The sequence below is a fragment of the Stylophora pistillata genome, chromosome 8 (assembly GCF_964205215.1).
Source record: "Stylophora pistillata chromosome 8, jaStyPist1.2, whole genome shotgun sequence".
In the NCBI taxonomy this organism is placed as follows: Eukaryota; Metazoa; Cnidaria; class Anthozoa; order Scleractinia; family Pocilloporidae; genus Stylophora; species Stylophora pistillata.
This window is the reverse complement of record NC_142526.1, coordinates 26,811,804-26,827,909: the sequence shown is the minus strand read 5'-3', so window position 1 is coordinate 26,827,909 and position 16,106 is coordinate 26,811,804. Positions and strand designations below refer to the sequence as shown.

The window sequence follows — 16,106 nt, the reverse complement described above, 5'->3', positions numbered from 1 at the left end:
ATGACCCTGTACTACTAAGCTGACATTTGCAATAAAGCAAACCCGCCCTTTCCATCCAATATTTCTTGGTCTTTGGTTTTGTTTTTCCCACTGAAAACAGCATCGGATCGATTCCCAATGATCAAAGGTATTTAACTTGGTCTTCAGCAATCGACAGACTGAGGTGAAATGACAATGACCGAGGGACTAGAAGAGAATCCGTGGCCTTCCTAGCTCAAGAATTTCAACACTCTAGACAGCAGTTGAAAGATTAAACTCTTTCCAAACCCCTTCGGTAACTGCCCGAAAACATCTCTCCTTCCCACGATGTTCTCGTTAATAAGTTTTTGTTCAGATTTTAATTAGCAAACCGGAAACACAGCTAAGCTTTCTCTTAGCACTTGCTGGAGGTCGTCCACGAACTTAACGTTCTCTGCAACCTTGGCCGTATTGTGAATGACTTTACTACTAAGATTAGATTTTGGCGCGCAGAGAAAGCAGAAAGCTACGTAGGCGAAAGCGCCAGTTGCTCGACATACCTGCGTGGCCCGTGCGACGAAATAACTTCTAGTGATACCTGCGAAAGTATTCACTATAACTTCCGATAAGATTTTCGCGGACAATCTGATCGATTTCTCTTACTTTGTGTGCCGAGACTGAAACTTTTCATCTCAAGCAAATCTCTGTCGCACGGTCCAAACAAACATGGTGAGCAACTGGGCTACTAGTATATGTCCGTGTTAAAACACACGAAAGGACTCTAAAGCACACTTCACTCTGATTGGGCAGAAAAACACAAAGACTTTCTGGCACCAATCAGATGGCAGAGCCACTGCGACCGTTTGGAACTAGTCTTGTAAGACAATGTCCCCAGGGGCTCTTCATGCCCTAACTTGAAATCCACTCAGCCCCTGGGTCTCCGAGGATGGTCGGTGAGAAGCGCGGAAAAACTTTCCACATGAACTTTTTCGCATAGTTTGAAAAATTTAAGATGGACGTTGGGTGTCTCTGTATGTAAGCTAATATTGGTAAATCCGGATGAACGACTCGCTTTCATAGACCTGTCCCGACCTGTCTCGATTGGGTTCTGTCCTCGTGTACCGGTTCACAAGAGCCGTTACAAAAGACCGAACAATACACAACAGCTAACCAATGACTCCTAAACAAAGAAAGAACGACTCGTCCCCATAGACCTGTCCCGACTGTCCCGATTGATTGTCCCGATCACCTGAAACCACCTGAAACCATCTGAAACCATCTGAAACCACCGATGAAACCACCTGAAACCATCTGAAACCCCAAAGGAAACCATCTTGAAATTACCTGAAAATATCTCGAAACAATTTAAAACAACATGAAAGCACCTAAAAAACTAAGGGTAACATGAGAAAATAAGTGTTAACAATCGAGTTTATCCTGACAGGGAGTCCGGCTTACGGATATCGTATATAATGCCCTACAGTGCAGAATAGGCACCACAAACAGGTCTTCAAGGAAACATTCCATTGTTCTTGTTGAAAACACACTCGATTAGCTCTACGAATGGCTGGGAGTTACACGGGAATATGCGAATTCATTTCTTGACAAAGCTCTTGCGTGACAATAACAACATGCGATCGCGAATGCAAAGAAGAAACTGTTTTCAATCGAAAGAAATACGTGAAGTTTTTTCAACGGGATCGTGCAAATTATATATGAAAAAGCCCAGGAAGGCCTGAAGATTTTCAAACTTCCTAAGGAAATCTTGAACATTGTGTTACTTTTTTAATCAGAGACGAATTTATAGCGTGACCTAGAATTTCACTGACTTTGTTTTTGCAAAAGTGAAATATATGTGGATTTTTTGCAAGGTATTTTACTGCAAATGACAGAATATAGCTGATGAATGGTGGCTTTAACTTCCACTGCCCAAGTAAATTGACTAGATAGTTGAGATTTTGAGAAAAAAAAAGCCTAAAGCCCAGTTTGTGGTGCCTATTCTGTACTGTAGCGCATTATATACGATATCCGTAAGCCGGGCTCCCTGTGGATAAACTCGATTGGGTTCTGTCCTCGTGTACCGGTTCACAAGAGCCGTTACAAAAGACCGAACAATACACAACAGCTAACCAATGACTCCTAAACAAAGAAAGAACAATGGTAATTCCCTTGTGAACCGGTACACCAGGACAGAACCCTCGATTGCTAACACTTATTTTCTCATGTTACCCGTAGTTTTTTTAGGTGCTTTCATGTTGTTTTAAATTGTTTCGAGATATTTTCAGGTAATTTCAGATGGTTTCCTTGGGGTTTCAGATGGTTTCAGATGTTTTCATCGGTGGTTTCAGATGGTTTCAGATGGTTTCAGGTGGTTTGAGGTGATTCCAACTTTTAGTAACTACGAACTCGTGAGTTTTCTGACTTTCCAGCTGAAAATGGTCTTAAAAAAGCCTGTCAGTTTGATGTCAGTGATTAATGCTACCGACGTTTGGCCTCATCAGGGCTAAGTATCACTCGTACAATCAGACTACTTGATCCAAATTTATATGTTAATGATCCAATATTTCGATTGCGTGACCATTCTGTTGTTACATAAATAGTTCGCTATTCGTTTACGTAATACTACTTCATTGATCATTCTCATGTGGTGTAGCTGGGTTCGGCTTGTAACTCGTACACGTTCCAGGGTTGTGCAGTGATTTAGCAACCATGACTGTTGACTGCCTGAGTGTAAAGTTCTGTTTCTTTGCCTTGGTGTGTGTATTGGCTGGTAAGTCTCGATTTGAACGTAACAAGATATAAAATCAAAAGCTTATGATTAACATTCTGCAAATTTGATGTGCTAGATTTCAGTCTCTAACTGATAACAACAAAAGGTTTTGTTTTGCAAACCCTTACATGGAGTTTTAACCCTAGAGAAATATGGATTAACTATAATCTCTGTCAATTGTTTTTTATTTCTGCGCCTTGCCTTTTGGAATAGACAGGCATCCCAATGGCTAAGTAGTTTTCCCTAAAATCGCTTTGCATACATCTTAAACAAATCTGACGCGACCTCAATGTTCTGATCGTTTTCCGATTACTCTCTTGTCTATTATTCTCGTACAACTTTAAGGACTCTTCGTAAATCCCTTTTTGTGAGTCATTGGTGTCGTCAACAAAGATATCGAAAACGTCCAACTTTCACTGAAGAAGTCGACGCTGGGTAATTAAAGAATCTTGAGCAAAAATTGATGACTGCAGATTTAATCGAGATCTAAGCCAAAACATAAAACGACGGAATGATGTTTACGATCTCTATATGAGATTTAAGGGTCGTCGGAATCTCCGAAGTTTCTGAAGACCTTTAAATAGGAAATTACTCATTCTCATTTTTCGAAAGTGTATTTGTCGTTGTTGTTTATCTTTTCAAGGTCCTCATCATCTCCCAAAGGCAACGTATGCGTTTAGTTACTCGTATGGCTGGCAGAAATGAACCGTTGTTGTGGTTTCCATCAATCTGTGACTGATGGCCAATAGTTCAGTCGTGACGTAAACGTTTCATGCGGGGTAATTGTGACTGAATAAAATTTGAATACGTAGTACTCTGCAGCTGACCGTCTTGGGTAGTCAGTGAAAGCAGATAGTCGCTTTACGCGCATCGTAAGTCACAGCTAAGCTTATCACGCTGATTTCCTCGTATGTGTAACAAAACGTGGCAAGCATCAAACCAAAGTTGTAGAATGGCATTACGTATCAAGGCGTGCCAGAATCTCATTTTACTCCAAAGCGCACAATCAGAGCTCATTGACGCGCGTGTGTGACGCGTGACGCGACGACGTGGCTTCCTTCAATCAGTGGCTATTAGCCATTCGTTCAGTAGTGACGTAAACTTTGCCTATGGGATAATCGTGACTGAATAAGATTTGGATACGTAGTGCTCCGGAGCTGGGAGTTGGGTAGTCCGTGCAAACATAATTATAGTCGCTTTCCGGGCATCGTTAGTCACAGCTAAACTTATCACGTTGATTTCCTCGTGTGTGTAACAAAACGTAGCAGACATCAAAACGAAAGTTTTAGAATGGCCTTACGTATCAAGGCATGTGTCAGAATCTCATTTTACTCCAAAGCGCACAATCAAAGCTCATTGCGTGACGCGTGACGCGACGACGTGAGTCAAATCATTTTTTAAATAGTTGAACATTGCACAAAAAATTTTCTGGAATCACAAAGAACGTTGGATTGCAGATAATTTCAAAAATTTATGGGTGGAGACTAATTTAATCAGGATTTGTAATTGTCGTGTAGATTTGAAGAACTTTTCTCAAGGGATTTACATTAGAAAATTACTATTCAAAACATTTATGGATTGCGAAAACATTTTGGCATTGTTCCTTACAGGTTTCTGTATAATCTTCCTCTGCCCTTGCCTTTGATTTTCCTTATTTTTTAGTTCATTTATTATTTTGCATACTTGATACTTTTGCCTCCTATTACGCTCAAAATTATGCAAGCAAAATGTGGACAACCCTAATTGAGACCAGTAACAGTGGGTCTTCCAATTAGCCAGAGAGTTTAAAACAGTTCCCTCTGTCATGCGTACCCAAAGCTAGATCATTCAAAAATGCGCCTAAGGATTTATAATTCTTATTTAAGATGTTTTCACGTCGTCTGTTAACAGTGAGTTGGCAGTTTGAACTGTTAGCTCTTGGGTCGCAAAGGCGTGCAACAGGATCCCCAAATTGTTCTGTTTTACTTCAGTTCCTTGCAATGTGATGTGATGCATAAATAAAAATGGAAATTTTGTCAAAAGCTTATTTGTTATCCGCCGATTGAACGATTCTCTACACGCTATGCAAAACGAGCATTCCTCTGTAGGGATTGGTAACGAGTTTGCACCAAAACGAGGTCGGTCAGCCATGCACAAGGGTGACTATACAGAAGTTTTAGAGAGATGTGAGTTATTGGTGACCGTTTTAGACTGAAATATGAGCAATTCTACGCTTACAGAAGCGGATATTCCGGGTTCTTCACTTTCTGGAAGAGACCCAAGTAGTTTAAAAGTAGATGAGTTAAAATTCTGGCTCAAATGCAGAGGAGATCGGGCAAAGGGCTTGAAGACGAAGGCGCAACTTGTTAAGCGGTAGGTTCACGATTCTTTCATTCTTAGCGACAGCCAAATTACGTATTTTAATGCTAAAAACAATTAAGTACGGCTTGAAATTTCTTTTTCAATCCAAAAAGTCATAAAACTGTTTCTGAAGTCGCCATTAAATGGCTTGATAAGTATTGAGTTGTAGTCGCCATTATTGCACTCAAATCTTCGGAGCTTCGCCGTCATGCGGATTGCTCAGTAAAATCTCTATATAGAGAATCGATTATTCATATAATAGTGAAATGTTGACTTTTTAAGAGGTAAAAATGGTATATTGATGATTTATTGGGAAACTTTATTCGATATTACAATGTAAATCAAAGTTTTATTTGGGAGTTACAAGGACTAGTAAAAATAGCAACCCTCTTATTTGCTTTTGTTCGTGATCTTATCAAAATGTTTCTTCTTTATTTCTATAGGGTAGAAGAGTATGTAAGAACTGGAAAAGATCAAAACTTGGTCGATCCAGATATAAACAAATTGTACACCCGTCGAAAAGAACTTCTTTGGCTTCCCCGTGCCAAATATTCACTTGACCAAACTTCAAAAACATGTAGTTTATGTAGGTTGTAAACAATCTACTGACAGTGGCCTGAGAAACTCCAAATAAGTGGGCTAGGTGCTGCGCAGCAAATACTCTTCTTAGCCTACATATTACAAGGAAAAATTCATCAATTAGTGTCAGTCTCCTTGGTCTGCCACATTTCTCTTTGGGGTTTCATCATCCTGATCTTCAATGTTGTCCTCATTAACCTGACTTTGATAGAAATCTGCTTCCACATCATTCTTCTTCGAAGTGTGATACCTCACATTATATCCTTTAACTCCTGTATTCATAAACTTGAATATTGCTAAAAATGTACGATAATTAGGAAAACCAGTATAAAACGCAATATTTTCATCAGATTGTAAGTTATCTAGGCTGAATATCTTTTGCTCTGTGTGATGAAGTTTGTTCTGGAGAAACATACACTCTTTTTGTAATTCATCTTTCCTTACTTCATTATTTCATTATCAAACAAAGTCTGAAGTGATTCTTGTCGTTCTGAATCGAGCTCAGCCATTAGTAACTTGTTTGCTTTGGCAAATCGTTCTGACTTCAGTCGAAGATCCTGAAGTTGAGATTCAAGTGCATTCATTTTTTCTTTAAGTTTAGCATTCTCTGCTTGTGCTTCTATAGGTTTTTCTTCTATTGTCGGTTCGCGTACAATCTCTACAGGCTCAGTGATTGAATCGGCGGTTGTAGGTTCATCTTGGACAGGTGTTGTTACTGTTTGGCGTTTCGAAGGGCGATTTTCTTTCCTTTGGCGATGCCATATGCCACGAGGATTTCGATGGGACGCTACAAGGCTTCAGTGTTACAATACCATTCAATGATTTTTTCATGTCAGTTTTCTTGAAATGACGGGTGCACACTTTAGTCCGACGAGTTAGTTCAAAATCTTTTCCGGGATCTCTTCGAATCGCATGGATCCATTTCTTTCGCAAAACTGCATTCTTCGGGAAGTTAAAGAATGAAACTTTCTCCCCATCTGAATTGCGATGGCTCTTAAAGGTACAATGAGGAACACAGCAGTGTGTAGGCATTTACAAGGGCAAAATATCGATAAGGATTTCGAGAAAATCCCTGCTAAAAAAGCGAACAACGAAATGGCGATGTCTGACCGACCTCGCTTTGGTGCAAACTCGTTACCAATCCCTACAGAAGAATGCTCGTTTTGCATAGCGTGTATATAACACCCAACAAATTTCGCGTTACATAACAACGAAACCTGTTTGCGAAGTAGAAGGAAAAAATTGAGAGAGAGGTCAGATCGAATTAAACTGCAGGGACGCCTACTTTTGAATTCAAGATGAGAGTTTCCTCAGAAGCACCTCTCGTCATGGCTTTCATGCTAATCTTGACGTCTGACGAAAACGGATCAAAATTAACATCCTTTCAAGGTAGGAAAAATGGATTGGTTTCGGTTTAGTTCAAGTCGTGATTTCATTAGTAGCATTGATTTTTGATAAACTTTAACTACGCTTGAAAATCAAGAAGGATAGAGGAAAAGTTTTTCATCGCGGATTTCAAGGATTTGTGGTTGTTATTTCGAGATGTATCAATTAAAACAAACGTTTGATATGAGTAGGGGCAAGTACACAGCCTATACTGAAGGGGTGCGCGTCATCATGTCTTGATTGTTTATACTCAAAAATGTGATCAACCTTAGCAATTAAAAACCGGAATGCTCTCACTTATCGTTTTCTCTGTAAGGAATAATCATTAGTGGACATAATTTTGTTCTTTTACTGAAAATATATTATAATTCCCTGAGCATTAATAATCATACATTAGCAGCATGACATGGACTTCATCCTTAAATATGAAATGATATCCTACCGGTGAAGTTACTAAGCCGACGAGCAGAAAGAAAAGTATTTTGCAACAGCAGGGATGGACGTAAGCCTTTAAACTCTTTACGAAGGCTTATTTATATTATCAACTTAGTTGATAAAACCAATTGAAGATATGAACAGCCTCCGAGGACTTCAACAGTTTGCGACAAGGATATGATTAATTTGTTTTTACATACTGTGATTACGAGGGCTCTAATTTTATTTCAGTGAATCGATCGAGATCTATATTGACTGATACCTATCGATAAAGTAATGTTTCACCAATGTGTACTTGAATTCAAAGACCTCTTTCGTCGAATTTAATGGCATTCAGAAACTGCTACACTTTAGACACCTAAAGGTTTACGTCCTCATTCGCAACTCTTTTCCAAAACAAGTTAGCTTCAAACCATATTTGTGGGTTAAAAACGTCTGATTACATTAGAAGCCTCTTCAGACATTTGTGGGCGTTTCTACTGTGATGAAACTTTCTGATCCTCTTGAAAGGGAGAAACAGTCTCATACCAAACTTAACAAAATTTAAAACTTCGATTGTATTTTTTATTATTATCTTAATCTTAATTCTAGCTTACTCAAAAAGAACCTGAACACAGACATAAAGTATATTGATTGAGGGTTTGAATAGGATTGTTGAGCCTGCAGTCCAGGAGTAATTTTAACGAGCGAGTACTCCGTACTTCCTTAGCGAAAATGGAGGCCGTCATCTGGCTTTGATTTTTACCAAGGGGGTGAGCGACAGTAAGGAGGGGGGTGAGGGTGGGGAGTGAATATTATATTTGATATTAATATTATTTCTCCCCTTCTCACCCGCTCTCCCCTACCGCCGATCCTAGCTCCAAATCAAACATGGCCAGTTGAACAAATGAATCGTGCACTTTTTATCGTTAACATGCCCTAATAAGACGCCTACAGGGCAAGGTACGTTGCCCACCGCTCTTTCTCCTTCTCCCTCGATCGCGTGCTCATTTCCCATAAATTAACAAGTCAGGACAAGTCTCCATGGACATTGCCCTCTGTTTCACGTGATCAGGAGTGGGGCGATGGTGGCGTGATACATGTGAGTTTATAACTTGGCATGAGGTCGTTATGAACACCGACCTTGTTTCGAACGTTAAAAACGCGAAAAACATAAACAAAACAAAACCTAAAAGAACATCATACCCGTAGATTTATCAGTTGATATGGACACTGAAAAGATTACAGCAGGGAATTCTCCTTTTGCGGGAACAAGGTGAGAAATCTTGAATGTACAAGATAGGCCCATCTTGCCAGCCCTGGATGCCAATAACAACACGGAATTAACTTCATCATACCCACTCGTGTGAAACCAACCACTTAATAAAGTACTAAAATTGCATAAAAAAGCATTGATTATGGTAGACATAACTAAACCCTTAAACTAGAGAGGTGCTCAACATGTAACTTGTACTCGCGATTTCAACACTTGATCCAGCAAAAATCTTGATATAACACCAAATTCTCTTAAATAACTTACAAGCAACCTGTCGCAGTCAGAGAGCAGAATTACTAACTGGATCAAAAGTTCAAAAGTTTGGTAACTTACTCGTGCATAAATTTCTGAATAGAAAACGAGCCGCAGTTAACTTCACGAATGTTTTGATTATCAAAAACTGTGCCTGGGAAAGCGTTGTCATCAAAGAGTTAGTCGTTGATAAGTTGCTGTGAAGGGCGATGTTCGGCTTTCTTTAGCCAATCCAATTACAAAGACGTCGATCAGTTCGTTCGTTGCAGACCCGCTTTGGACAAAACTCCTATAGAATGATTTCTCCGCCTAAAAACTTCTCTGTCGTTTGATTATAAAAACTTTCGAGACCTGTCTCGGTTTTCTTCTTTGATGACAGTTCTTGAAGATATATATCTTATTAACCAAGCGCGAGGGCCGTACTGGGAGAATATCGGCCCGAGGTCTTGACAGTACGGACCGAGCGCCGATATTCTTCCAGTATGGTCCCGAGCAAGCTTGGTTAATAAGAGATTTATTATACGACTGAAGTTCAAAGGGACACAAGTGCGGTATCATTCGGGACCATTCGTGACAGTGCGCGATCCAATACTGAGAGAATATTGACCAGCAATAGAGCATTTTGATTGGTTGATTATAGTTATTGGCCCTCTGACTGCCCGAGTCGTGTAATAAAAGTCGATAGCGTCTCTCATTGGCCATTGTTCGCAGGGAAATTTTTTTTAAGATCAGAAACGAATCATTCAAGTCATAAGGATCTGTTTTCATCAGCGGATAGTTACGCAATGCACAATGTAATGTTCTTTGTTTTTTTTTTTTCCTTGAGGTGTAAACGGTGATATTTTTGCTAATCAAGATGAAAATGCCTGGTATGAACAAGGTGTCAAGCTCATTAAAGACAATGTTAAGGTGAAACCGAACACAGACACTGCCAAGAGTGCAGTTTTGTTTTTGGGCGATGGAATGGGTATCAGTACCGTCACCGCCGCACGCATCTTTGACGGGCAGCAGAAGAACATGGAGTATGGTGAGGAAAATGTGTTGAGCTGGGAGGTGTTTCCTTGGACAGCTCTGGTAAAGACGTATACCGTTGACATGCAGGGAACGGACTCCGCAAGTTCTGCGACGGCTTTTCTAAACGGCATAAAGACTAACGGAGGCAGGTGTCCAACTATGATAATGGAATACACCAGGAAACTATAGAACATAGGTGGCGGAAGACGCCTTTTCCACGTGGGATTAGCGCGCTGGACCACGGATCGCAACGGTCCAAGTTCAAGCTTGGCCAAGCTCATTGTGTTGCGTTCCTAGCCAATACTGTCTATCCCCCTAGAGTCTTCCTTGCCCCCATGGTCCTTACAAATGTGTAACACAGTGGTAAATGATGATTTGTTGGGAATAACTGACGAATTTTCGGAGGAACCTGTGATTGAATGGGATCTTATCCAGGAAGAGCGGCAATAATCTGAGGCGCGGCTTACTGCAGACATCTGGATAGGTGTCAATCAGTCTTGAATGTAACAGAGTTTACCCTTTACATTGAGAAAAACTAATTGCCAGCCGTGGAAAAGTAGTCTTTTACTTCGTATAGTGGTTTCAGTTGGGGTGGATAGTTTGGATGAACACAGCATTATAATGAAGGAGCACGGTTGTTGTAAAAGGGTGGTCGCTGTAACGAAGTTCTTTTTAGACGGGTGTAAATGTCTAACTCACATTATCCAAGGTGTGCATGAAAAAGACTCGGAAAAAAAAGAACTTGACAACTGAGGAGGATATACCTCTTTATCATTTGGTACTGAATAATTCTGTAAAATGGAATTATCTACTAATTGCTTTGGAGGGGACAAAATTGCTCATTCAGGAAACGCCTGCCCAATTCTTTAGGTCAAAATGACAAATATCCCTAAGTTTGTGGGTGTGTTGAAGTCAAATTTTTGGACTTAAGAATTTTGTTGAGTTCACGGTCTCACTAATCAGATATGTTATCATTCACAATCAAAATAGTAGTTTTCTTTGATTATTTTCCTCTCTACGATTCTCTATCAGGCGTTGTTGGTGTAGACGAAACTGTAAGAAGAGGCTATTGCGAGACATTGACTGAGAAAAGTAAAGTTGTGTCTATCCTGACGCTCGCTGAGAGGGCTGGGATGTCCACGGGAGTCGTGACTACCACGCGAGCCACTCACGCGACTCCCGCGAGTTCGTACGCGCACTCAGTCGATAGGGGTTGGGAAAGTGACAAAGATCTCAATTCAAAGGTCAAGGATGACGGAAGCAACTGCAAAGATATTGGTAAATGAATGTGTCCCACACTTAAGATAGAAGTCCAGTATTTTACAATTGAATCTTGTTTTTTTTTTTATGTTTGCTTTCTCAAGCAACGCAGCTTGTCGAATATTCTCATGGCAATGGTATAGAGGTTGTCTTCGCTGGAGGACGCCGGGAATTTATGCACAAAAACCAATCGGACCCAGAGTATCCGGACAAGAAAGGAGACAGGCAGGATAACAAAGATCTGATTAAACAGTGGTTGGAGAAATATCCCGGCTCACACTACGTTTGGAACAAAACCGCCTTCGACAAGATTGACCCGAACAAGGTTAATCGCGTGCTAGGTACGTCCTTTTAACCTGTTTTTCCAGACATGCCCTCTAGGTCATATTGCTATTAAAAAAGACGTCGCCAAAATACACTTTGACTGGCATTTATACGTAAGTTTTGTCCCAGTAGAAAATCAAAGAAAACACTTTGAAGGTTATAATATTTAATTAGTACGAAAGTTATCGAGGGAAACAGTAAGTTTAAAAGTAATGCTTACCTACAGGAACTATGTGTAATATTTTTCTTTTACTTATTTATCATCTGTAACATTCTTTTCAAAAAATACTCATGAGCTAAGTGCACTTCAATCCTCGTACGGAAATGGTCAAGATCAGCATAAACAAAGGTTTATTTTTTCGTCTTTGTCACAGGACTCTTTGAGCCTTCTCACATGCAGTACGAATCAGATCGAACTGCCTCTGATACACTAGGAGAGCCGTCAATTGCAGAAATGACTGAAAAAGCCATCAAAATACTACAGAAGAACCCCAAGGGATACTTTCTTTTAGTCGAAGGTACACATTTCTCATTGCCTAAACGTAGATTTTGTGACCTTGACAATAAACAATTGATGTTAGCCACGCTATATCCTGGACGCATGCAAGAAATCACTGGGCTAAAGCACATCGATAACGCACAGTGAGAACTGTTGATACCCGGGTTGGGGAGTAGGGGAAGGGGGGTGGGAGGGTGGGTACACTTAAGTTTGGTAAGATATCCTCGTTCCTAGGGTTTATCTTCTTCCTGTTTCCTGTAGAGAGAAAAGGGGATCTTTCTCGCTTCAGCGGGTGAGAAGGAGTGAAAACGAGGCTGCAAACTGGAAACAAGGTTGCTTAAAAGCTTGACCCTGTTCACGATAAAATGCGTTTATATTTCGCTTTCCTGTTTAAATAAAAAGTTGCGTCAAGCTCAGCCATCGAGTTCTCTTTTATATCCACAGGGGGGCGCATTGATCATGCACACCACGATGGCTCGGCCTATAATGCACTTCATGAAGCCGTTGCATTCAACAAAGCGGTCCAAACGGCGAACGATATTGTGCAGAAAGGTGATTCTTCTAAGTATTTTCTTTGTTCTTGACGATAGAAGGACTTTTCAGAAATTTTGTGTTAACAGACAATGCTGCTATGGGGTTCCCCCTCGCATCATGAGATAATTCTTTTTCTGTTTTTTGCTTTTTGTTTTTTGCTTTTATTTTTTGTCTCTTGGGCGACTTGAGAGGACAATCCTCCGACATCAGAAAAATCATGTAGTGCAAAGTTTGCACTTTTCTATGAAGTCGGTTTTAATCCGGGACTACAGTGGTTTTGATCAACTTCACCATTTTATTATAAATATCATCATTATTATTACTTTCAAGACGATACCCTAATAACAGTGACCGCTGACCACTCTCACGTCTTCACAATCGGTGGCTATACAAAGCGTGGGAACCCTGTGCTGGGTGTACAGGTAAACGTAGACGGCAAAGAAGCCAATGACAGCTTCGGTAAGGCTTATACTGCCCTTGGGTATTTCGATGGCCCCGGTGGATTGAATGGTTCCCGACCGGACATGCGCGGTGTAAAAACAGACGCTAAAGACTTTCTTCAGCAAGCTACGGTCCTCCTTGATTATGAAAGTCATGCATCCGAAGATGTCGGTAAGAACTAGAGTTGGCAAGAAACCATCAAACTCAAACCTCTCCGTAGACCTCTCACTCCCTAGATCTCATTACTAATAAACAAATGGTAAACACCACAGCGTACACTGTTGAGTTATGGATGCACGCGGGAGGTTGCTAAGCACGAAAGAAGCGTAAGAGCCACGTGAGGCGATAGACGAGAGCGACTCTAGCTTCTTGATTGCTTAGCAAACCTCTCTAGTGCATCCATAACTCAATAGTGTACACTGTGGCGTTTACCATTTGTTTTATAACATAACATTGATACACTGTAGCAAAAGAGTTTTCTTTTATTTAACAAATCTTACGTGATCAGAAAAAACAAGCGCGTACGGAAAACTAGTCTTTGCATTTGCTCACGTCAGCAGCGTACACCCATGGGAAAATGGTGGACGCTGAATTGACCAATCAGAGCGCACGCTTTACTTTGGTTATGTATATGTGAACGATCCTTCGCAGTAAAGCACTATTTGAGCAATAGTGAAAATCAGACCTGAAAAAAATTTCAGGCCTGTACGGGATTCGAACCACTGACCTCTGCGATACTAGTGCAGCGCTCTACCAATTGAGCTAACAATTGAGCTAACAATCCCGTACAGGCCTGAAATTTTTTTTTTCAGGTCTGATTTTCACTATTGCTCAAATAGTGCTTTACTGCGAAGGATCGTTCACATATACGTCTCATAACCGCAGTTCATACATATGTTTCATATGTTTGTTGTTGTTTACTTTGGTTATGTTATAATTCTCCTTACTGTTTGCTTATGATGTTACTTCGAAGAATTTGGTAGTGGATTAAGAAATAATTCCCTCATTTATATTTTTCTTTATTCTCATTACTTCTCTGCTTAATATTGTATTGATATTGTAAGGAGAAATTCTGGCTTGGTCTTATAGGGTTGAACTATTACCCAGCTGCCGGAAGAATGCGTTCTACTCTCAACGTGACATCTTTGAGAAATATTGAAATTTAGAAACGACCAGTCAATCTACTTTCGTTACTTCTTGGTTAAACAAAGGCCGATAAAATAACGAATTGAATCAGTCAGAAGTCGCCTCACAGTCATATGCCTTGTCGAGCCTGGTAAATCTCTTTCTTCCTTTCGGTCATTTCCCAAAATGCTCGGTGTTGAGGCGGGATGGACTCAACTTCAGATAAATGTCAAAACGTAAGGATTCAACTAATTAGTGAGGATTTTTTTTCGCAGAATTTCTCGAGATAATTCGGCGATTCCGCATACTAAAAAACCGAAGACTAGCAGAGATTACGCTTGAACTTGGAAACATAAGGGTAAAATTTTCAAGAAGGGCAAATTGTTACTTAAGTCCTTGAAAGGTTATTAAGAGTTGTTGTAATTTTTCTTTTCGTGTTTCCAGGGGTTTACGCAGATGGACCCGGAGCGTACTTATTCCATGGAGTGGTGGAACAGCCGTATGTCTTTCACGTGATGGATCACGCTCTTTGCCTGAGTGAGAGTAAACAGGATACATGTGATAAGCACGTGAGCAGAGGTGGCCCCATTCCTAAAAGTGGAGGAAATTCTCTCTCTATGCCCATGGCTATGTTTGTTCTGTTTATCGTAGCCGTGCGCATTTTTCATTGAGTGACGCTCAATTTAAGATCAAACCTTTCATTGCAGTAGAAAGCGTGAGTAGCGGCAATCACGGATACTTGCTGTTGACGATTGGTTTTGTTGCAAGTTGGAACTTCTCTTGTTTCACGAGCGAAATCATTTATACTCACCTGATATTTACCTCTTCATACTGCTCTTTTTTTTATCAGAAACTTTCGCTTAAGGTGTTGATTGGTAAGATTTTTTTTACAGCAGATGTAGAGTTTACCACTGATCATTACTGAGACAATCGTTGGCACAATATAGGTAGTCAGTGGCTGTAGCCAAAAATCTGAGCCGGAAAAAGAGTACAGCCGTGTAGAGATTGGTTTATTAAGCAATGATATCAAGATTTGTTACGATCTGCAAATTGTATGCCTTTTTTCATCGGTAGCTATGGCGCTGATTAAAGAAATTTTCGCAATAATGAAAATGCAACTTCCTCACTTGGACAATTCGAGAACGCATGCATTTTGGTCAGACCATTGTTTAATACTGAATATAATGCCCATTTATTATTAAGCGAATTCCGTTCCCAAAGATTTACTCTTAAGATCAATACTCATGAGAAAAGAAGAAACGATCGGGGAAAACATTGATAGCTGTCACGGGCTGTTTCACACTTTGATGCATAAAGCAGCAAAACGTATACTTTCCAAAATCAGATTTCCAATGAAAAAGATAATTCATCTAGTTGTGAAGAAAGTAACTTATGGGCCAATGTTTGTATGTCCTGGTGAAATACCAAACTCTCACGATTAAATTTATGGCAGCTCTGAGGGGGATTTACTGCTTTTCGATTGAGCATAAAACTACAGCAACCTAATAATCAGAACCAAGGAGAATACGACTTATTCCAAAATAGCCGCCACCCGGTAAAAAACTGGGGCGAATTGCACGAAAACGAGGTCAAGAGGGCCAAATGTGTTTTCGTACTATTAACAAAATGCCGCAGAACTGCAGTGCCATTTACCGAAGTGCACAAAAAAAAGATTGATCGAAAGGAGGACTTGAAGATATCTTTCCACGAATTACATGCATGGATTCAAGCTATTCGAAGCGATGTTGGTCGCCTCGCACACCAGGGTTTGCATGAGACACTTCAAGGAATCTGAGACTAGGAACTGAAAAGGAAAAAAAAGAAAACAGCCAATTACCTGAAGCGCGGGAAAACGCCGGCGACCAAGTTGCCGTTGGTCAAGGTTTGCATTTGATAGATTGAGAGATTGGCGCGAACTTTTTTGACCAATTAAA

At 40.3% G+C, this 16,106-nt stretch overlaps 1 protein-coding gene across 2 annotated transcripts; it reads left to right on the top strand.

The window, feature by feature from the left end:
- Nucleotides 1–2,571: 2,571 nt before the first annotated feature.
- On the top strand, nt 2,572–15,285 carry LOC111333580 (alkaline phosphatase). 2 transcript variants are annotated; one of them, XM_022939186.2, is made up of 9 exons: nt 4,859–5,080; nt 5,512–7,036; nt 9,802–10,134; nt 11,022–11,267; nt 11,354–11,590; nt 11,948–12,091; nt 12,517–12,624; nt 12,937–13,218; nt 14,617–15,285. In XM_022939186.2, the coding sequence occupies exons 2-9, from the start codon at nt 6,946–6,948 to the stop codon at nt 14,841–14,843; spliced, it is 1,668 nt and encodes a 555-aa protein (XP_022794921.2). In that variant the 5' UTR covers nt 4,859–5,080; nt 5,512–6,945; the 3' UTR covers nt 14,844–15,285. The 2 variants fall into 2 exon arrangements, with proteins under 2 accessions (XP_022794922.2, XP_022794921.2); XM_022939187.2 differs by lacking the exons at nt 4,859–5,080; nt 5,512–7,036 and adding an exon at nt 2,572–2,728.
- Nucleotides 15,286–16,106: the final 821 nt, after the last annotated feature.

Bases quoted from the DNA above. Each gene is read 5' to 3' on its own strand.
- LOC111333580 (XM_022939186.2), top strand. From the start codon at position 6,946: ATGAGAGTTTCCTCAGAAGCACCTCTCGTCATGGCTTTCATGCTAATC. The intron at 11,591-11,947 runs GTACGTCCTTTT...TCTTTGTCACAG, and splicing joins CAAGGTTAATCGCGTGCTAG to GACTCTTTGAGCCTTCTCAC. The intron at 12,625-12,936 runs GTGATTCTTCTA...ATTACTTTCAAG, and splicing joins GAACGATATTGTGCAGAAAG to ACGATACCCTAATAACAGTG.